This window comes from Dendrobates tinctorius, unplaced genomic scaffold (assembly GCF_039654945.1).
Source record: "Dendrobates tinctorius isolate UK_male_01 unplaced genomic scaffold, ASM3965494v1 ptg000331l, whole genome shotgun sequence".
NCBI classification, from domain to species: domain Eukaryota; kingdom Metazoa; phylum Chordata; class Amphibia; order Anura; family Dendrobatidae; genus Dendrobates; species Dendrobates tinctorius.
In genome coordinates this window covers 3,220,604-3,242,791 of record NW_027361997.1, presented here as the reverse complement: position 1 = coordinate 3,242,791, position 22,188 = coordinate 3,220,604, and the positions used below count along the sequence as shown (strand labels likewise).

The window sequence follows — 22,188 nt, the reverse complement described above, 5'->3', positions numbered from 1 at the left end:
AGATGAACCCACATTTAAGATGAAGTTAACTAAGATGAAACCCCGCCTACTTGCAACTTAAACACTACTTACTTGAAGACAATCAATGAATTCAATGGGTTGGTGGAGTTTGGTTTTGGTGGGCAGAGTTTGGGCTGGCAAAGAACATCATTTTACACACAGTGAAAGCCATTCAAAAATTTATTGTGTCTCTCGGGGTTGCTGGCTCCCGTCATCCCCAGCAGGGAGCCGGCCGTTTGTGTCAGATAGGTTGTTCACGACCAATCACTAAAATTAACTCCTTCCTGCCCTATATGGTCATGAGTGCCCTGCGCCTATCCTGCTTCTGCTTTTTTTTTTTTTTCCCATGTTTTTAGTATCTTATAAGTTAAAGCGAATGGTGTCACTCAGAAGTACAATTCACAAGCATTTGTGTGCTTTGGGAAGAGTTTAATATATTTTTCTTTTAGGTGGAACTCCAAGCACTAAACTGAAGAGAGGAAATTCTCTGTTTCATTGGCCAACTGTAATACAATGGCCTGGGACAGGAGTAGCAGGGTTTTAATGTTTGTCATCAAGCTAAGACAGCTGCTGACTGGAGAGGTAAGTCTTGTAGGAAATAGAAAAGTTGAGGAGTGGGGAGAATTAATGGGAATCTGTCAGCAGGGTTTTGCTATTTAATCCAAGAGCAGCATAATGTAGATGTTGAGACCCTAATTACAGGGATGTGTCACTTGCTAGGCTGTGTGCTGTAGTTTTAATACAAACAGTGTTTTATCTGCAGGAAATTATCACTGCCTGCCAGACCATGGAATCTGTATAACTCCGCCCCCACTACTGATTGGCAGTTTGCTCATAATGTACAGTGTACACAGAGCTGCCAATCAGTGATGTGGGCGGGGCCATACACAGCTCTGCATTCTGACCTCTGATACGTCTGCAACAGAGAAAGCAGGGATTCTAGTAAAAATGCATCAAGCAGCCCAGCAAGTGACACATGGTTCGAATCAGGGTCTGTGCTCCTACACTTTGTTACTCATAGATTCTATAGCGAAAACCCGCTGACAGATTCCATTTAAAGGGACACTAATAATGTTTCATCTAATTTTGTTTTATGTTACAATTTAAACTGAGGGTATGTATAAAGAAATTTCTGTATCCAAATTGATAAGCCGCCTCGCCCCTTTTATTTCTACCAGACAGATTCTGAGGGCTCGTTCACACTATCGTATTAAGTGGATGAGCGCAATCTGATTTTGAATTTAATATATATATATATATATATATATATATATATATATATATAGCACTTGGACCAATGATATGTAATGAGGCAGAGCTAAACAATGTTTTTTTTTATCATACAGATTCAGTATGAGAAAAAAAAATCGCATAATCTAGACTCGCTCATTCAAGTCTATGGTACGTGGAAATCGGACTGCACTCGAATTTCCATGGAGTCGCAGAATGGAGGACATAGAGAGATTTAGGAGAGAATCTGATCACATTATGCTGACACGCTGATCAGAGTTTGATCCGAGCATCATTAGTTTAAGCGACCTAGGGTTGTGTGACCCTTGCCTCAATGTTAGGAAACTTTTCTCCTATTAGACTGTAGCTTCAGATCACATGCTTGATCTGCACTGCATTCATACCTTTTGGGGCTACAGAGTGCAGCTCTCTCCTGTTTTGGCAGCCCCATACAGAATGAAGAGTGCGGCAGTCATTACCCATTCACCAGTTAACAGTGGAAGTGATCAGCCAGAAATAATGTCTGTGTTCTCTGCTGGATTTTTGGAGGGTTTGATGCAGACGTGAATTGTCGCAGGTTTTGAACTGCAGACAACCCCCCCCCAATGTCTGGATTTACATGGCCACTTGCGTTTTCAATATCTTTTGATAAACTTTCTTATTATTAAACTTTGAAAACATTATTTAGGTAAAAGGAAACAATCATAAAATTATATTCATTACAATCTTAATTTAGGAAATATTGGGGCCTTTTTTGACTATTAAAGGGGGTATTCCCATCTCCAAGTTTCTATCCCAATATGTAGTAGTTGTAGTAATATTAGCAAATACCTCCAAATAGAAATGTAGTATAGTTTTTCTGATTCGCTCTCTTTCCTCATGTGCAGACATTGCAGGGGACCTTAGGTATCCATGGTTACAACCACTGGTATAGTGACAGTTAGCTAGTTGCTAATGGTCATAACCATGGATACTTAAGGTCCTGCAATGCCTGCACATGAAGAAGGTGACATAGCAAGTCAGAAAAACTATACTACATTTCTAATTAGCGATATTTGCTAATATTATCATTACACCTACTACATAGTGAGAATAGGGTATTGGAGATGGGAATATACTCCCTTTAATTTCCTGTTTCAGGAAATAATACATGTACATTAACCACTATAAACAGACTCTGACTCTTATCTTTTGTATTGAAGCATCTAATGAGCATGTACAAGGGTCATTGTGAAGTGAGGGGGAGCATGGTGTCATCCCCTATTGTGAATGATGGATTCCCTGTTATCAGCTATATATTCCCCTAGTGACCGAGTCAACTTTAATCTTAATAACTAGGCCATCTTTTTTTTTTTTTCTTTTTTTCTTCAAATCTGACCAGTGTCATTTGATGTAGTAACTCTGGAATGTTGTTTCTTCATGACACATTGTACGTTTAGTAGTAAATTTAGGTTGATATATGTGTTTATTTGTGAAGATATGTAAATTTTGGCGAAAAATTTCCAATTTTCAATTTTTTCAGACTCTTCATTTCCTGTTGTATCAGGAAATAATACATGTCTATAAACCACCATGAGTAGACCCCCCTATGTTTTGTATTGAAGAATCTAATGAATGTGTAACCCTGTAACAAGTGTCATTGAGAAGGGAGGGGAAGCATGGTGACATCCCCTATTGTAGTTAGTGGAGTCTCTTATCAGCTATATATAGAGGTGTTGCCTCTCATTATAGATCTGCCTCTGCTGTTGAAGAGCCTTGTTGAAAACGCTTCCAGAAAGGGCAGGAAGTATGAGTGTAAAAAAAAAACCACAGTGGCCACTGTTAAAATGGCAAGATTACTTATGATCTTTCATGAAAGATCGTGACATGGGAACAAAATGTTGCACAAAGATGTTTTAAAAAGAAAAAAAATACACATTAACACAAAAAACTCACCTAACTTCTCTTTAACAATCGATATTTCCCAGATACTTTGGGATACATTTGAGAAAGTTTCAAGGAGAGTTGTATCATTGGAACAGAACTTTATAATGTGCTTTGGATGGTTGGTATAGGTGGAACTACTTAGTGTATGCTTGAATCCTGAGTGCAAGCTTGGAAGAGATATATTAATATTTCCCAAATAATGAGATGTACAGTACGTTTGGTAAAAGGTTCTGATTAGGGTTGATCGAATGGCTTCGGATAAGAGCTTATCCAAATAGCTATCGTGCTTCCCGAATAGCTGCCTCGGTAACCCGGATACCTGGAGCGCTCCCGATAATCAGCTGTTCGGCGCTGCAGCTGCTGTGTTGCGGCTGTGTGACAGTCACAACAAATAGGCTCTCCATACATGTGTTGATACTGTCACACAGCCGCGACACATGCAGCTGCAGAGCCGAACAGCTGATTATCGGGAGCGCTCCAGGTATCCGGGTTACCGATGCAGCTATTCGGGAAGCACGATAGCTATTCAGATAAGCACTTATACGAAGCCATTTGATCAACCCTAATTCTGATTCCCATTTGGGCCTTGATTTTGTATTAAACAATAACTTTATGGGGGTCATCAAATTCTCAGAAACTACTTGCTCTCGCAAACTTTGATTCATAGTTTGGAAACCACGTTTGCCTGCTGCCGGCCTCCTGTCTCAAGGTCACTCATGTTACAGTGACCTGTCAGTCAGAGGCAGGAGGCCGGCAGGAAATAGGTAGAGGTGCAGGAATGTATTAACTGCAGGACCCGCCCACTCTAGTTACAGCTCATTAGCATACAATTTCAACTATGAATTTCTCAAACAGCAAAATTGATTTCTACAAGAAAGTAAAGATTTTATCAGCATTAAAGCACCTTTTTATACATTGCATTAGTTTGGGATATAAAATTCTGATGACAGGTTCTCTTTAAGAGATGTTATGTAGTCATATAAGCTATGTGCTTTTACCAGGGAGAGAGATGCAGACATGTAGCTACATACAGTATTTGTGTGTTTAAATTCCATGGGGAGCATTACATGACCTGTAAGTCTCCGTACGCCAACTTGGCTGTTGCCACAAGAAGAAACTTTATTCCTTAGACTGCCTGTTAGAGGCCTCTCACCCACTCTAACCAGTTTTCTTTGCACTTATGAGGGGCAAGGACCCTAAAACATGTGTTTGCAAATTGCTTCTCGGCCTTTTGTTTAAGAGTAAGTATAATACCTTTCGGGCCTGCTGATTAGATTGATAAAGCAATGATCACTGGGTTGTATGCCAAGTGCTTTATATAATCTTGTGGTCAAGTGACCCCAACCTGCCTGAGGCAGGGCCAGCTCCAGGTTTTCGTGGGCCCCGGGCAAAAGAGTCTTTGGGCCCTTTTAACAGATACCACAATATTTGAGGCACAGCTTTGGCAGAGAAATATAGGTATAGTACAGTGACAAAGATTTCACTTACATTACATGAGTGATGTCTATTGTAAATTCTACAATCCCATACAGCAGAGTGGATTCAGGTGATTTAGGGTTCATAGGTTTCAGTACCTGTAGTATTAGAGGTAAACGGGATATCGATAAAAGTACCCCACCAGTAGAAGCTTTCCTCAGCACTGTCCTCTTTACAAAAGTCATTTTCCGCAAATATAGTCCTATGTACAGTATTGTGGGCACCACATAATTCTCTATGCAGTACTATAGGCGCCGCATGGTCCTCCATACTGTAGAGTATTATAGGCGTTGCATAGTCCTCCATACAGTATTATGGGCGCCTCATAGTCTTGAGGCCCCGTCACACATAGCGATCTGTTGAGTCACAATTTTTGTGACACAACAGCGATCTCACCAGCGAGATCGCTGTGTGTGACAGCGATAAGCGACCGGCCCCCCTGCCGGTATCGCTGATTGCTGCAGGAAAAGCCAGGACTTTTTTTTTTGGTCGCTGGTCTCCCGCTGGCCACCACTCATCGCTGCGTGTGACAGGCGGGAGACCAGCGATCTGCTGGTAACGTACGTATCGGGTATCCAAGGGACGTGCGTCCCTTAGATACCCGATGTGTACGTTAGTTACCAGCGCGCTGATGCAGGGAGCTTGTAACTAACGTACACATCGGGTATCTAGGGACGCACGTCCCTTAGATACCCGATGTGTGCGTTAGTTACCAGCTTCCTGCATCAGTGCGCTGGTTACTAGCGTGCACAGCGACGCCTGGCGCTCGGTGTCGCTGTACTGATCGCTGGTGAAGCTGTCTGTGTGACAGCTCACCAGCGATCACATAGCGATTCACCAGCGATCCTGACACATTAATATCGTTGTCAGGATCGCTGGTGAGTCGCTATGTGTGACTCCAGCCTTAGTCCTCCCTACCCTGTCAAAGGGAATCTGTCACCCCTTTTTTCAGATATCCTATAATGATATCATTCAATTGTGTGTCACATAAGGATTCTCTTAGTACTTTTGCTTCCCCCTGACCCCGCACCTTTCATGCATAAATACCTTGTTTATATCGGTTCAGATGTATGTAAACTGCCGCTGTCTGGTCCGCTGGGCGGGGCTTATTCAACTGCTCCCCCCTCCCTGTCTTGCTCTACACAAGAAGAAATGCGTAGAGCAAGACGGGGGGAGCAGTTGAATAAGCCCCGCCCAGCGGACCGGACCGTGGCAGTTTACATACATCTGAACCGATATAAAAAAGGTATTTATGCATGAAAGGTGCGGGGTCAGGGGGAAGCAAAAGTACTAAGAGAATCCTTATGTGACACACAATTGAATGATATCTCAAAAAAGGGTGACAGATTACCGTTAATGGCATCAGATAGTCTGCCATACACTAAAAATAAATAAAAACTTTCCCCGTTCCCCCTCTGCTCCAGTCTCTGTGTCCGATCCTCTGACCTTCTGCACTGCTCGGCAGTGGATCATGAGACAATTGAATGTACTATGCAGTGGGAGACCCGGTGCCAGTGCTGGCACTAGGCCTCCCCTCATTCACGGGCTCCAATGACTATAAATTTGTATTCCCAAACCTTTCAATGCTTTGGTGATTTTAAAGTTGACTTTTAATATGACAACTTTCATATTGTTTGTTGTGTCCTGGACCACAGAAATGTTTGGCCGCTGGTAAATGTTTTTTTATGTGTAGTCGCGTGGCGATGAGACCTCATTCTTGCTTTCAGTTTCTGTCCTGTTTCTCTCACATAGAGACCCCCAATAGGACACAGTGCACAGAACTAATACACCACATTGGAAGAGGAACATGTGAATGTCCAGGGCTGGGGTGGGTAATATTGTATCACTTGAGCAGAATTAAGTATGCTGACATCCCTCTATATATCGTTTGAACCAGCGTACAGCACCTTCTGTATATGCGGCATGGGCTCCACACCAGCCTTCCCCTGGGTGCGGCATGGGGCCCACCCAAACATCCCATACGCGTGAAAAAACACCACATACTCACCTCAGTCCCATTCCCAGGCACTCTGCTTCTCTCCCTGCCTCTGGTGTGCTGACTCTCTGCAGTACACAGCTGATGCAATGAAATGACGTCATCGTGTTAGCTGTTTCACTCGCTGGTCTGGTCCAGGGAATCGTAATCCTGCTGTATGTTGGGAATCTGTATCCTGTCTTTGTCGTGTTCTTGTAACCATCTATCCCTAAGTTCAGATATTTTATGTATATCTTCTCTGACCTGGAAATTGCCTGCAGGGTCAATATAATGGCAATAGGCAGGATCACATATTTGACACATTCTCCCTCTTTTGCTGTCAGATAGTCTAACACTATATAGTATGCTGGTTAGAGACTTCAATTAATTTTCTCTGTATTACATTAGTGGTATTAAGAACCTCAAGATCCTGGAAAAATGTGATCATAGTCAGTGGCCTCTACTAGCCTGTTCCACATTTGTATTATGAAGGGGTATATGAAAATAGCCCTGAATACTTTATTTGTTTTCACCATTTCTACTACTACATAAAGCTTACCATTTGGCCGGGGTATATTTTCTGCTCCCGTTTATACAAGGTGTCAATTGGGACTTCTGCTAGATCTACTCTACTATGAGGAGCTATGAAAGTGGCTGGTGTTAGTCTGACAAGTGTGCAAACCCCTCTTGCATCTGGGCTCACTTGTAAGCACGAAGTCCACAAACCAAGAGTACTCCCTTCTGGGAGAATACGAAAGTGAATTTGTCCAGTGAAGTATGTACCCCTATCACTTTCTATGGCTTCTGGGACAACATATATCTGCAGACTAATTCCTTCATTAGTGTGTCTGCAGTCGTGCTAGCGTTCGCGCTTTTTGCCAGATAGGCTTCAGGCCTTCCAGAAAAGAGATCTACACATACCAGGACATAATCACACACTCTTACCCTGGGTTGTAGTACATAGTCAATATGCCGTCTCTGAAATGGGTAAGGAGGCCTTGGTGTTGCTTTCTATACTTTTTTACCTGGGTTGTGTTGTGCACAGATAAAGCAGGATTGTACTTGTTTGGAGGCTAAGTAACTTAAACCAGCAATCCAAAAGGCATTTACCATGGTACACATGTGACTTTTTGAGGCACGAGTGGGACCATGCATTACTTATGCCAAAATTGGGAATCGGAACCTTGGCAAATACAACTTACTCTTATTTTCCCATAGTCCATTTGTGTTCAGCTTGGCTCCCATTTTTCCCCAGTGTTCTTCTCTGTTTGGGCAACCTGATGTTGGAGGGATATTAGAACCTCTAAACTCACTGTGGCTTGGACTTTCTGACTCCCTGTCTCCATCCAGTTTCCTAGGCCACCTCGATATTACTTTTGCAGCCTCATCCGCCCTTCTGTTGCTCTCTACCTCCAGGGAGCCACCTTTTGTGTGTGCTTTCACCTTAATAATGCCAAACTAGACTGGTAACACCAGATACTCCATTAACTGTTTCACCAGTTCTGCGTGTTCTATGGGTTTACCGGCTGATGTAAGGAAGGCTCTGCTTCTCCACATAGGGCCATAATCATGGGCTATTCCCCATCCATAATTCAGATCTGTATAAGGCTGTGTGCACACGCTGCGGATTCCGCTGCGTTTCCGCAGCAGTTTTGGCCGCTGCGGACACGCAGCAGTTTTAGCTGCGGTATACAGTACCATTCATTTGAATGGGAAAAAAAAAAACGCTGTGCCGACGCTGCGGAAAAAACCTCGCGGATTTGCTGCGGTTTTGAATCCGCAGAAAGAATTGCATGTCAATTCTTTCTGCGGAAACCGCTGCGGGTTCCTATCTCCACCATTGTTGAGATAGTGAATCCGCAGGACCAAACCGCAGGCAAAACCGCAGATAATCCGCAGGTCTTTGGACCTGCGGATTATCTGCGGTTTTTGCAAAATCCGTGCGGATTAATCCGCAGCGGATTCCGCAGCGTGTGCACACACCCTAAGTGTTAGCAGTTTTACCTGCAGCACCAGCAGCTCGACACACCTCAGCGAGTTATTGCAACTCTGCCCTGATATGTGAGGAGGGAGTGGTTCAGCTCGGATTACCTCGTGAGGATACTACCGCATATCCAGTGTGGAATCTCCCATCCTGGTGGTGTCTGGAGCCATCTACAAGAAAACTCAAAATCTGCATTCGGAACATGTGCTAAACTTCCTGCCATTGCCGTAGAATAAATGGCAGGTGAGTTAATTTCGCCTTATGGGAGGACCATCCAGGAGTACTGTGTCCCTTCATGTGTGAAGGCAAAACGATACTGAGCGTCAGGGTGTAGGGGAACCGAGATAAAACACTTGTAAGTCGCTGGGATCGGTGACAGTAAGGTGTGTGGGTTTGGAACAACTCGGGTCACACGCTCTGTAACAGCCCTCAAATTATGATCCATTCTGTAAGTGTCAGGGAAACCTAGGGGCCTTTTTTCTTAATTCAATACAAGGGAGTGTTAGGCTGTGTTCACGCGTATGCGTAAATTTGTATGCAAATTTCTGCTGCGTTTTACAGTCCAGCTATCTCATGGGTTTTGTGCAAAACCTTGGGTTTCACAGAATAGAGCACATCACTACTTTTTAGCATTTTTCACACTTTGAAAGTAATGGATGGTGAAAAAAAAAAATGCAGGCATCGGGTTTTGCTGTTTTTTTTTTTTTTTTTTTTTTTTTTTTTTTTTGTGCCAAAATCTAATGAAGAGCGCATCATATAGAGAAATGGTGCACAGAAAGACCATAAAAATAAATTATAAAAAGTATTGTGTTTATTAGAATATTTAAACAATCAGTATTGAAAATTAAAAAACACAGACCGAACCAGTGGGTGGGGCACAGACTATATATTGGCAAGTAAGTACATGCACATAGTGTTATTTGTTCAGCAAATCACTTGGAGCCTAAAATAGGTAATATATTGTCACCTCACTGATAACAAGGAGAATTACAATATCTATTAGGCTGGGTAGACATCATGTTATATCAATAAAGTGCAGATGTAAACAAGAGTCAATATCTACCCTGTTTATCTGGCGGTGCCAGAAGAATCTCGGAAATGGCGTGCAGCCTAGTACCCAGAACCATGAGGGGTGTACCTTACTGGATGCCAATGGTGGAATGTTCTTTTGCTTTTAGTTTATGGCATGCATTCCAGGAAACAGGAATCCGCCAATCTGACAAGCATGACGCGCAAAGTTGAAATGGATGGGCAAGTCCTCAGGCGCTATAATTGATTATGTAGCTATAGATGGGTAAAGGCCCATTAATCTGGTGCCACTGCCTGTTAGATCTCTTCTGAGGGGTGCTTTGCTTTAATTTTCCTGATGATGGTGTCTTATTCCCTGATGAATCACTTGAAGAAACGTGTCGGGAACCACACAGTGACAATCCAGGGCCGTCTAACAAAAAGGGTCAGCTGTAGACTGTGGGTACCAGGTTGTGTGTCTGATTAGGGACTTGACAGGGTATAGTACCCAAACACCTTTATACTTTGACCTTAGGGAGCTTCATGACAACACCCCATCATGTCTCTATGCACATATAAAGTATTGTATTACATGGGACTAGTGAATATTGTTTCCATTAAACAATTGCATGTGCTGTGTAATGAGGATTAATTGCTGATTTTGGTATGTGGGCCCTGGCTTAACCACTGTTGAGAAATTCACAGACAGGGATTTGAGCACTTTAAGAACTAAACACACAATAATAATAAATTTTAGGGGCGTGGCCTGGCTGGACATGTGAGCGGTGGCAAGGTGTAAGAGCTCCGGACGACTCACCCTGTATTTATATCCACTGGGCCTCACAACTGCTGAATTTTCGCCAGTACCGACTGGGCAAAGAGTGTGGAACATGCGGGGATCACTGGGTGCTGCAGAGATGGCTGGGGGCATGCATAAGAAGCAAAAGGAGGCAGCGGTGGGAGCTGGTAAAGGAATCCAAGATGGTGCCGTCATGCAGGTTGCAAACACCAGGTCGGAGAGGCAGGCAGCTCTCAGTGCAGAGAAGTTGGCAGGCTTTGCCAGAACTCCAAGTAAGGCCCTAGTGAGATCGGAGGGCGGGGGGGGGGGGGCAGCAGATTCTCGGTGCTTGCTGATGGTGGAGAAGATGGTGGAGAGATAATATGGAACTGAATACTTGCACAGAAGCGCCAGCAGAGGGAGCCATGGTACTTAAAGAGATACCTCATTCAGACGGCAAAGTTGTTATTCCTGGCAACACAGAACCTACATTGAGGGACGTATTTATGGCTGTGACACAATATGGCTCTACTCTCACATCTCTGGGAACTCAGATGGGACAGATTAAGGAGGAACTATCATTTATGCGTCAGAATATGCAAAAAGTGAGTGACAGGGTGTCAGCAGCGGAGGGTAGACTCTGGTACATGGATGATTCTTTCCCCCAGGTAACACGAGACACCCGCAGACATGACCAACAAATCTTAGCTTTGCAAGCTAAAGCAGATGACTTGGAGAATAGGCTCAGACAGAATAATGTCCGAGTTTTTGGGGTCCCTGAAAAAACTGAGAGCAATAACCCCTCAGAGTTTTTCGAGAACTGGCTGCGTGAATTATTTGCATTGGATGGACTGACCCCGCTCTTTGCAGTGGAGGGAGCACATAGGGTCCCCACCAGACAATTACCACCTGGAGCTCCCCCACGGCCGGTACTGATAAAGCTGCTGCATTACAGAGACAGAGACGCCATTTTGAAAGCAGCACGTACTAAAGGGAAAATTACCTACAATGGCTGCGATGTCTCCTTTTTCCCGGATTATTCCATCGAAGTCTCCAAGCGCAGAGTCCAATTTGGCGATGTAAAGAGACAACTGTGGAATCTCCAAATCCCGTACTCCATGATTTACCCAGCAAAGTTGAGAGTGGCAGCACTGGGAGAAACCTCGTTCTTCGAACATCCGAAAGATGCGCTTCGTTGGATTGAGCAAAATGAGCAAAGGATTCGCCGGAGTTCATAAAAGAAATGGATTTCATATAAAAGTATTCGCCATCGGTATTTGCCGGTAGTATGTTTTTGGTTTCTTTATAAAGATGTCTATCCATGGCCCAGTGGAACATTAATACTGTGCATTGTATCCGGTTAAAACAAAGGGTGAAGATCGGCGCGGTAGACTGCTCTTGTTGCATCCTTCTTTTTTTTTTTCTCCTTTTTTCGTGGTCGCTTCCTGTACAGCTGAAGGATGGACTGGTGCCCTTGTCCGTATGATATTTGCAGAAGGATTTCTATATTGCTGTTTCTTGTGGGGTTTATTGCTTTTGTTGTGGATGGATTTACTTTTGATTTGGGTAGATTTACCCCTGTGCATACTGTGGCCTCTCCTAATTAGACAGAGTCTTATTGAGCGCTCAAGGAAGGAAAGACGCCAGACTTGGTTGGCAGCAATACCTCCCAGCAAAACTCTGGAAGTTTATTGAATATACTTGGTTTTATCAGTTGTACAGAAAGGAGTGGTTTACTCATTAACATAAAGGCTTTACTTCTTAGCTAATTGGTCAGTTTTAATGCATAAACATATATGGGCGTCGACCTAAGGTGACTTGCGCGTCAGATGATATACTGCTCTTTGTCTTACAATGTCAGCAATGTTCTGATATCGGCTGGCACATCTGGCCTAAACTTCCTCTTTCTATGTCTGGGACAAATATCACAAGACAATGCTATCATAAGATACCATCTGCTCCCCAGGCTCTCTCATGGGGGGGGGGGCAGTAGGTCATTTCCACCAACTAGTTACAAGGTTCAAACTGTGAATATGTGTCTGTGTGCATATAAGAATATATGAGTACATGAGTATATAGCAGTATATGGAGTATATAGCCTATAGCAGGCAAGTGAGATCTATATGAAATACATATATATTTCCATAACAATCCCCCCTTAGATATCACTTGCCCTAAAACCCTGCTCCTGGCCCAAAGCGCTGCAACACTTTTATGCTGCCAGTGGACTGACATATGCCTAGTGCATACATCCTCCTCTGTACAGACTTTCGCAAATGGGCGGTCAGGAGATCTGTCCCTAAAGGGGGTGTGGTGCAATGTAATCAAAGTCTCTTAGTTAGCAGTCTATGCAGTCAGTGTATGTGTATTCTCCGTCAGGTAGGTAATTTATTCAGTCAGGGAGGTCATCCACAGCATCATTCCAGCTCAGGTGTATCATCTGGTATGAAGGCCTTTTCCCTGCAATGCGATGCGTGGATCCAGGTGGGGTTTCCCTCCAGGTCGGTGGCGTCAGCACTTGGAGAAGGGCCATCGGATCTGGGATCGAGTGCTTATCTTTACAGACGTTTTTTTCACCAACACTCAGCAGTCTCCTGACTTCAGGACGTGCATACCAGGCACCGAATCTGGACCTGGCAATGAGGGAGAAAAACTCAAGAATGGACATTAGCAAAATTCTTGATAAATTCAATTACACATGCAGACAAAGTATCATATTGCATAGTCAACTGCTAAGTAAAGAATACCCCTAAACTGGGTTTTTTACCCAAATAAAGTCTCATATTGGTGACAGCTTTCTCTGAGCCTACGGGAATGTCTAATGCCAGGGTTTGTCTGTCTCTTGGGCAAATTTTTTAGCATGCTACTCTTAAGTGTCCCACCTAGTCTATGGTGTGGGATGGTGAGTAGTGTGTAGGTCTACGTCTGACCCTACTGCTGATCAGATCCCTTGTGTAAGGTTTGCTGTGTATGCGGGTCCCTGATCACTTGCTATTGCTTCTGGAAACCCCATATCTGCACACTATTTTTGAGAGTAGCTTCTTTGCAGTAGTCTTCGCCAACTGGTTCCTTACTGGGAAGTCTTCAGGCCAGATGATGTGGGGGAACTTTTCCCGCTTGTCCGATGTTAAATTTGTCGGTGGCCGAACAGCTGCTGGGAATCTTCGCTGTTTAGGCGTGAGTTGAGTCCAATCAGGTCATTCATCTGTGTCTTCAATTCTGTGTGGGGGGCCAAGTGCCCATTGAACCATTTCTGTTCTCTTTTCTTGGGGTGGGAGGGGTTCGCACGTCTCCTATTATTTGATCCAGGTGTTAATGTGTTAGACAATGATAACTTTATTTTCATATTGCAATTTGTGGTGAGTAGGTGGGTTTCCATATATTTATATGTCACTACGGTTCAGAAGCAGCTATGTTTTATGGGAGGACGGAGTGAGGAGGTATTCAATTACACCATTTGCCTTACAGTAAGATGTATAACAAAGTTCATGTACTATCCTGGAATGTGAGGGGTCTGGGAGACGCCACTAAAAGAGCCGCAGTGATGGAGTTTGCTCGCACACGGTCCCCGGCGATTGCTTGCAGGAGACGCATTTAGAAAAAGGGAAAACGGGACTGATAAATAGGGCATGGGTAGGATCTAGCTTTCATTCTGCTTTCTCCAGTTATGCTAGAGGAGTAAGTGTTCTAGTTCATAACTCTATATCATTTGAACTGATAACATCTCGGGTGGACGGGGAGGGCAGAATGATGGCACTTCACTGTAAACTAATGGCTAAGGAAGTGATACTGATTGGAGTGTATATTCCACCACCCTTTAATACTAAAGTGCTGGAGATGATAGCAGCATTTGTGGATAAGATACCGAATGTGCCAGTAATATGTGTAGGGGATTTTAATAACATTATACACCCATATTGGGACAAACTTAGACCAGGGGCGGCGACGGCGGGTTCTCATGAGTCGAAGTTTGGGGTACTTATACAAGAAATGTCGTTATTGGACGTATGGCGTCATAAGAACCCCAGGGAAAGGCAGTTTTCTTGTTATTCTAAAACACATAACACATTATCGCGAATTGATATGGCCCTGGGCACGGAAAGCATCCTTGTGGCAGTAGAAAAAGTGGAGTACTTACCTAGACTTTTATCTGACCATTCCCCGCTAGTAATTACTATTAATTGCTCCGTTAGACTTCCGTTAAATGTCACTATGTGGTCTATGAATGCTTTCTGGCTTCAGGTTATTGACTTGGGAGTCAATTGGGATCTCCCTGAATAGGTTCTTTGAGGAGAATGAGGGATCAGTTACGCAAAGTGTTGTTTGGGATTCTATGAAGGCCTGCCTAAGGGGAAATCTAATACAAGCTATAAACAGAGCCAAAAATAAAGCTGATCAGTTTGGGGTTTTCCTTAGGGATAGAGTGAGTACTACAGAAAGGCAGTTTGTCCTGACGGGAGCGGAGGAGGACCTGCGGGAATGGAAGGGGGCACAGACGGCTTATAATACCCACGCTCTGGAAAAGGCCAACAATAAGAGATTATTTGCTAGACAACGTTTTTTTGAAGAAGGGGAGAAAGCAGGACACTTGCTGGCTCTTAGAGCAAAGGTGCAGAGGAAAACGGCATTTGTTGGCGCTATTAAAGATACAACAGGTACAATCTGAAATCCTGTCAGTCTTCGCAGATTTCTATAAAGATTTATATAACACTAAACTGACCTGTACTAAGGAGCAGATTAAAGCATACGTAGATACAATACCAATCCCTACTCTTTTGGAGGTAGATCGGGCCTACCTAAATGGACCTATTACTTTGGAGGAATTACAATTGGCGGTGCAGTCAATGGCCAATAATAAATCACCGGGTTTGGACGGTCTGCCCCTGGGGGTCTATAAGAAATTTGGGGGTGTCTTGCTACCACAGCTGTTGACTACTCTTGAGAGAGCTTCTGAGGAGGGAACATTACCAAGGTCTCTGAAGGAGGCGGTGATAGTTGTAATTCCGAAACCGGGAAAAGATCCCCTGCTGCCAGATTCTTACCGGCCGATTTCACTGCTGACCACTGACATTAAAATTATTGCAAAGGTTCTTGCTTCTAGACTTAGTAAGGTAATAACAAGGGTAATACACAGGGACCAATCGGGATTTATGTCTGCGAGGTCTACTGCAACAAATATCAGACGATTGTTCCTTAATCTGCAGCTACCAGTGGATAATCCGGGCGATAGGGTCATATGTTCAATGGATGCGGCCAAGGCTTTCGACTCAATAGAATGGGAGTATTTGTGGGAAGTTATGAATACATTTGGACTGGGCATAAACTTTATCTCATGGGTTAAGATGTTATATGACACGCCGTTGGCTAGAATGAGAGTGAATGGCGGTTTGTCAGCTCCCTTTGCGTTACATCGAGGCACGAGGCAGGGGTGCCCTCTGTCCCCACTGCTGTTCGCTTTGGCCATAGAGCCTCTTGCCATACTCATTAGAGCCCACACGGACATACAGGGGTTCAGGAGGGGACAGAATGAGGAGAAAATAGCCTTGTACGCGGACGACACATTACTATTTCTGGCAGAGGCCTCGTCATCCTTAAAGGTGGCGATGGACGTTATTGGTGATTTTGGTAGCTACTCGGGACTGACGATCAACTGGAATAAGTCGACGCTGCTGTCAGTTGATGGGAACAAAGATAATGAACACATTTATATAGCATCAGGTCTGCGACTGGTCTCGGAGTTTAGGTATCTTGGTATTAAAGTAACAGGGAAGGTGGGAGAGTATGAGAAATTAAATCTTATTCCAGTCCTAGAAAAGTTTCAATCGAAGTTAAACATATGGGTAAAATTACCGCTGTCAGTGGTAGGACGAACGAATTTACTTAAGATGATTTGGATGCCACAATTACTGTATATTTTACATAACTCCCCAGTGTGGATACCACAAAGGTACTTCTGCAAAATTAACAGTTTGTTCAGGGAATTGATCTGGGGGAAAAAACCACCACGAATTAAATTGGAAGAACTGCAGAGAGGAAAAGGGGAGGGGGGGCTGGCAGCGCCAAATCCCTGGGCATATTTTATAGCGGCTCAATTGCAGCATATTAGAGGGTGGAATGATCCGGAAGGTGGGGGGATACAAATAATATTATTACAGCAATTCCTGGAATTAGGGGACCTATATGGAGCTCTGGAGGCACGATTATTTGCAATAAGGGGGGAGAAAACACCAACACTATTGCTGTTGCATAAATTGTGGAAGGTAAGACTTCTGCAGAATATACAAGGTATTTCGCGATTTACTTTGATTTGGACTACTCCATGGCTCCCAAATTTACATAAATTACAAGGATTCAGTATGTGGGAGAGAAGGGGAATTTGAGGATTTGCTCAGATATTAGAGAACGGGGAGCTGAAGGAATTTGTACAGCTACAGGGGGAGTTTGATCTACCCAAGCAGGAGTTTTATAGATATTTACAACTACGACACGCATGGCGAGCAGAGGGTCGGCAGCTGGAGCAGGGAATCCCACAAAATAGGGTTATAGATAGAATAGCCAGGGTTGAAGGGTCAGGGGGTCTGATTTCGATAATCTATTGTATGGTATTGGATTTGATGCTTTCAAAGTTTCCGTCGAAGTCCAAGGGAAAATGGGAGGGGGCAATAGGTCCTATTGAAGACGATCAGTGGTTGAAATTTTGGAGAGGGTACCGGACTTGTCCCTGAGTGAATCCCATCGTTATTCACAGATACTACTGTTACACCAAAAATACAGAACTCCAAAATTCTTGCATGATATTGGACTCAGAGACAACCCTATGTGCAATAGATGTAAGACTCAGTGTGCGGATCTTATTCATATGATGTGGTCTTGCCCCAAGTTGGATCATCTATGGGAAGAAGTAGTTGATATCATTAACAAAGTTTATTCGGGGGGTTTGGACTGCTCACCTATGGTATGTGTATTGGGGTATGTTGAAGATCTAACGACAGATGAGTATGGCAAAATAGCGGTGGCTAGAATGCTATATATGTTTAGAAAGTTGATAGCACAGCACTGGTTGGATGATCAGGCGCCCTCCATTCTGGAATATTTTAGTAAGGTGAACTGGGTGATTAACATGGAAAAAGCAATTTACTTGAAGAGAGGCTGTATCGGAAAATTTGAAAAGATTTGGGCATTATGGATAGACAGCTTGGGCCTTGCATCCAGAGAGTTACAGAGATTCCGATTAGGTCTTATTTGAGTGTACCTTTGCTGAATTAAAGAGAAGTCTTGTCTATATGTAGCACATTTGGAGCCTCTCTTGTATTTCTAATTATTGTTTTTCAAGGAGACGTGACATTGACGCTATATAATATGTTTATTTTTGTTAAGATGGGGGACAATTCAATTCAGGGGGCAGAGGGGTGGGGTAAGGGGACTACGTTCCCCTGGGTTGTTATACCTGTTTTTTTGGAAAATGTTCAAATAAAAAATATCTGATTTAAAAAAATAATAAATTTTATTTCTATTGCGCCAACATTCCGCAGCACTTTACATTTCAGAGAGGGCTTGTACAGATGATAGATATTACAGCATAACAATAATCACATAGATCAATAGATCATAACAGATACCAAGAGGAATAAGGGCCCTTCTCGCAAGCTTACAATCTATGAGGAAAAAGGTAGACACGAAAGGTGGGTGGTAACAATTGCCCTGATTGTATGGACCAGCCATAATGTTAAGTGTGTGACAGTATACACACAGAGGGCTAATGGGTGCATAAAGCATGTGAGAACATGATGTGGGGAACCTGGTTATGGTAAAACTTTTGGCTGTGCCACACAGGGATAGATTAGGTTAATGTGTTGAGGCGGTTGGCCAGTCTGAATAAATGCGTTTTCAGGGCGCGCTTAAAATTGTGGGGATTGGGGACTAATCGTATTGACCTGGGAAGTGCATTCCAAAGAATTGGCGCAGCACGTGTAAAGTCTTGGAGACGGGAGTGGGAGGTTCTGATTGAGGATGCTAACCTCAGGTCATCAGCAGAAAGGAGGGAGCAGGTAGGGTGGTATATTGAAACAAGGGAGGAGATGTAGGGTGGTGCTGAGCCATGGAGGGCTTTATGGGTGAGGGTAATAAGTTTATACTGAATTCTGGAGTGGATGGGTAGCCAGTGTAATGACTGGCACAAGGTAGAGGCATCGGTGTAACGATTGGTGAGGAATATGATCCTGGCTGCAGCATTCAAGACAGATTGGAGAGGGGAGGGTTTGGTAAGAGGGAGACCGATTAGAAGAGAGTTACAATAGTCGAGACGAGAATGAATGAGTTTTTGCGGAGTCAAAAGTAAGAAAAGGTCGAATTCTAGAAATGTTTTTGAGGTGCAGATAGCAAGAGCGAGCCAGTTATCGGATGTGGGGGGCAAAGGAAAGCTCGGAGTCAAGTATGACCCCAAGACAGCGGGCATGTTGGTTGCTGGGGAGTAATAGTGGAACCACACACTGAAATGGCAATGTCGGGTATAGGTACATTAGTAGCGGGAGGAAACACAAGGAGTTCAGTCTTTGACAGGTTCAGTTTCAGATATAGTGAGGACATGATGTTAGACACAGCGTTTAGACAATCGCTGGTGTTTTCTAGAAAGGCAGGCGTGATGTCAGGAGAAGAAGCGTATAATTGGGTGGTGTCAGCATAGATATGGTACTGAAAACCAAATCTACTGATTGTTTGACCAATAGGGGCAGTGTCCAAAGAGAAGAGGAGGAGGCCTAGGACTGATCCTTGAGGAACCCCAACAGTAAGGGGAAGATGAGAGGAGGAGGAACCAGCAAAAGATACAGTAAAGGAGCGGTCAGAGAGATAGGAGAACCAGGAGAGAATGCTGTCCTTGAGGCCAATGAAACGGAGCATAGTGAGGAGGAGCTGATGATCCACAGTGTCGAATACTGCAGAGAGATCCAAGAGAATTAGCATGGAGTAATGACCGTTTGATCTAGCTGTTTAGTAGATCATTAGAGACTTTAGTGAGGGCAGTTTCAGTAGAGTGTAAACAGCGGAAACCGGACTGGAGAGGGTCGAGAAGAGCGTTATTAATGATATACCTGATAAGACGGGAGTGGACCAGGCGTTCCAGGAGTTTAGACATGAAGGGAAGATTAGAGACAGGTCTATAGTTAGCGGCACAGTTTTGGTCGAGGGATGGTTTTTTTAAGTAGTGGATGTATGATGGCATGCTTAAATGAGGAGGGAAAGATACCAGAAGAGAGAGGTTAAATATTTTAGTTAGGTGAGGGGTGACAGCAGGGGAAAGGGACTGGAGGAGATGTGACGGAAATGGGTCACTGGTACAAGTGGTTGGGCAAGAAGATGCAAGGAGCCTGCTTACTTCTTTTTCTGTGACTGGTTCAAAATCAGAGAGTGAGCTAGATGCAGTGGGGGAGGGTGGACAGTGCATGGTATGAGGTGATTGGGAGATAAATTCCTGTCGGATCTGGTCAATTTTTTCTTTGAAGTAATTGGCTAGATCGTCAGCTCGAAGCTCCGTGGTTAGGGCCTGTACTCTTGGGTTGAGTAGAGAATGAAAAGTGTCAGAGATGTTTCGGGTTATTGGACAGTGAGGTGATGAGGGTGTTGAAATAGGTTTGTTTTGAGAGGTGAAGGGCAGTGTTGTATGTTCTAAGCATAAACTTATAATTGATGAAATCTTAGTGTAGGTTGGATTTTCTCCACAGACGTTCGGCGCACCTGGAGCACCGCTGCAGGAAACGTGTTTGCAGGGTGTGCCAGGGTTCTTGCCGTCTGTGTTTTGGTGTTCTATTTATAGGAGGTGCAAATTCATCCAGGGCACTTTGAAGTGTTTCATTGTAATGCTTCAGTGCAGAATCAGGACATGAGAGGGCGTAGATAGGGGCCAATGAAGACTGCAAGTTCTTCATAAGTTTCTGGGTGTTAATGGCCTGTATGTTTCTATAAGTATGGGCAGTGGGGGTGACCTAAGCGACCTGGCAGTTCTTGATAAAGAATGACTCGGCTTTGTGCAGTGGATGATTTTGCAAACTCCCCTCTCCCGATCTCTAACCACAACCTTCTTTCATTCTTTATCAAGAACTGCCAGGTCGCTCAGGACACCCCCACTGCCCATACTTATAGAAACATACAGGCCATTAACACCCAGAAACTTATGAAGAACTTGCAGTCTTCATTGGCCACTATCTACGCCCTCTCATGTCCTGATTCTGCATTGAAGCATGTCGAGGGAGTTTCCGTCTTCATGCGTTGGAGAATTAGTAAGCTGCGAAAGGCCGAACGAGGAGTTTAGAGATAAAAGGTGAGTAGCAGATGGGAAGAGGGGAAGAGCAATGGGGATGTTGAAATCGCCCATGATGAGGGTATGGATGTCACAGGAGAGAAAATGTGGAAGCCAAGTGGCAAAATGATCCAGGAACTGATGGGAGTGGCTGGGAGGACGATACACCACCGCCACTCACATGGAGAAAGGGGTGTAGAGTCTGACGGCATGGACCTCAAAAGAAGGGAAGACAAGTGAGGGTAGTTGAGGGATAACCTGAAAGGTACATTTTGGTGATAGGAGCAGACCAATGCCTCCACCTGCTCTATTGTCTGATCTTGGGGTATGAGAGAAGTGTAGTCCACCAAATGAAAGAGCAGCAGCGGTAGTGTCTGACTGCTGGATCCAGGTTTCAGTAAGAGCCAGAAGGTTAGGAGAATCGAAAAGGAAGAAGTCATGGATGAAGGAGAGTTTGTTACACACTGAACGAGAATTTCAAAGGGCACAATTAAGAGAGACAGATGGCATGCAGGGAATATTAATAAGATTAGAGGGGTTTCTGAGTGTAGCAGTTGGGGGGTTTGACTTTCTATAGCATGGGGGACCAGGATTGGGAGCAATGTCTCCTGCGACTAGGAGAAGGAGGATAGAAAGAGTGAGCAGATGGTTAAGTGATTTGTGAGAGCATCTCTGATGTTGACTGGTGGGACTGAATGGATCTATGCAATTTAGCAATGTGAAAAGAGCGTGAGTGCTATACATAGGAGAGGAAAGGAGTGAGGGGCCAATATGGATGGAGTCTAGAGAGTTAATGCCAGGGAGGTGGATGTGTGTGAATGCAGAGGCCAGGATATAAATTAAACAAATGCATATGGTATATATTCGTTGTAATCCAAATGTACAGGGAGTAGATGTATATAAATGTCTTGCCTGTCTCCTGCCCTGTCTAACTGCCTTGTTATATCTGCCTCATACTTTGATTAGCTGTGCAAAAATGCCCCCTGCATAAATGCCTTCCCCAAGCTATGTCTGAATATATAGGAGGCAAAGGCTTAGAACCCCCTTTTTTTTTTTTTTTTTTTTTCTCTCTCTCTCTCTCTCTCTCTCTCTCTCTCTCTCTCTCTCTCGATATAAGCTTGCATAGTTGAAAACACATATATAGCATTCACATAACGGACATAACATTATTTATAATAAACCAAAGTGTGAGCAACCCTTAGTGTATGTAAATTTCAAGGCCACCGATTACCCAAGGGGTAATATAAGGGATGCATTAAAAACTTTTATTGATAATTATTTAAAAGTGGTCTTTACTAAAACCACTATAGTAAGTCTGTATTATATCAGTGACTAAAGAGGTTTCCCAGCATTGCAATAGTCGGCTACAGATAGTTAACCTCTTCTGCTATGCAAGCATCTCCTTTGCTATATCATGGCTGCAGCCCATCAATTTCTGGAGCTACGCTATAAGGTATAAAACCTACAAGAGAAAAAGTGAGCGAAAACCCTGCTGTAACTAAGTAAATGAAAAGCAA

The 22,188-nt window shown here is 43.8% G+C and overlaps 1 protein-coding gene across 5 annotated transcripts in view; it reads left to right on the top strand.

The window, feature by feature from the left end:
* Positions 1-22,188, top strand: part of LOC141074243 (uncharacterized) — a 50,427-nt gene that overhangs the window by 12,580 nt on the left and 15,659 nt on the right. For 2 of the 5 annotated variants that reach the window (XM_073561852.1, XM_073561851.1), the window contains exon 2: positions 450-582. The exons of 2 other annotated variants lie outside the window; for them this stretch is intronic. In XM_073561852.1, coding sequence (XP_073417953.1) covers positions 514-582 — 69 coding nt within the window. In that variant the 5' untranslated portion in view covers positions 450-513. Of the gene's footprint in view, positions 1-449; positions 583-1,382; positions 1,402-22,188 lie in introns of those variants that run through there. One more of the 5 variants, XM_073561854.1, reaches the window with a different exon arrangement.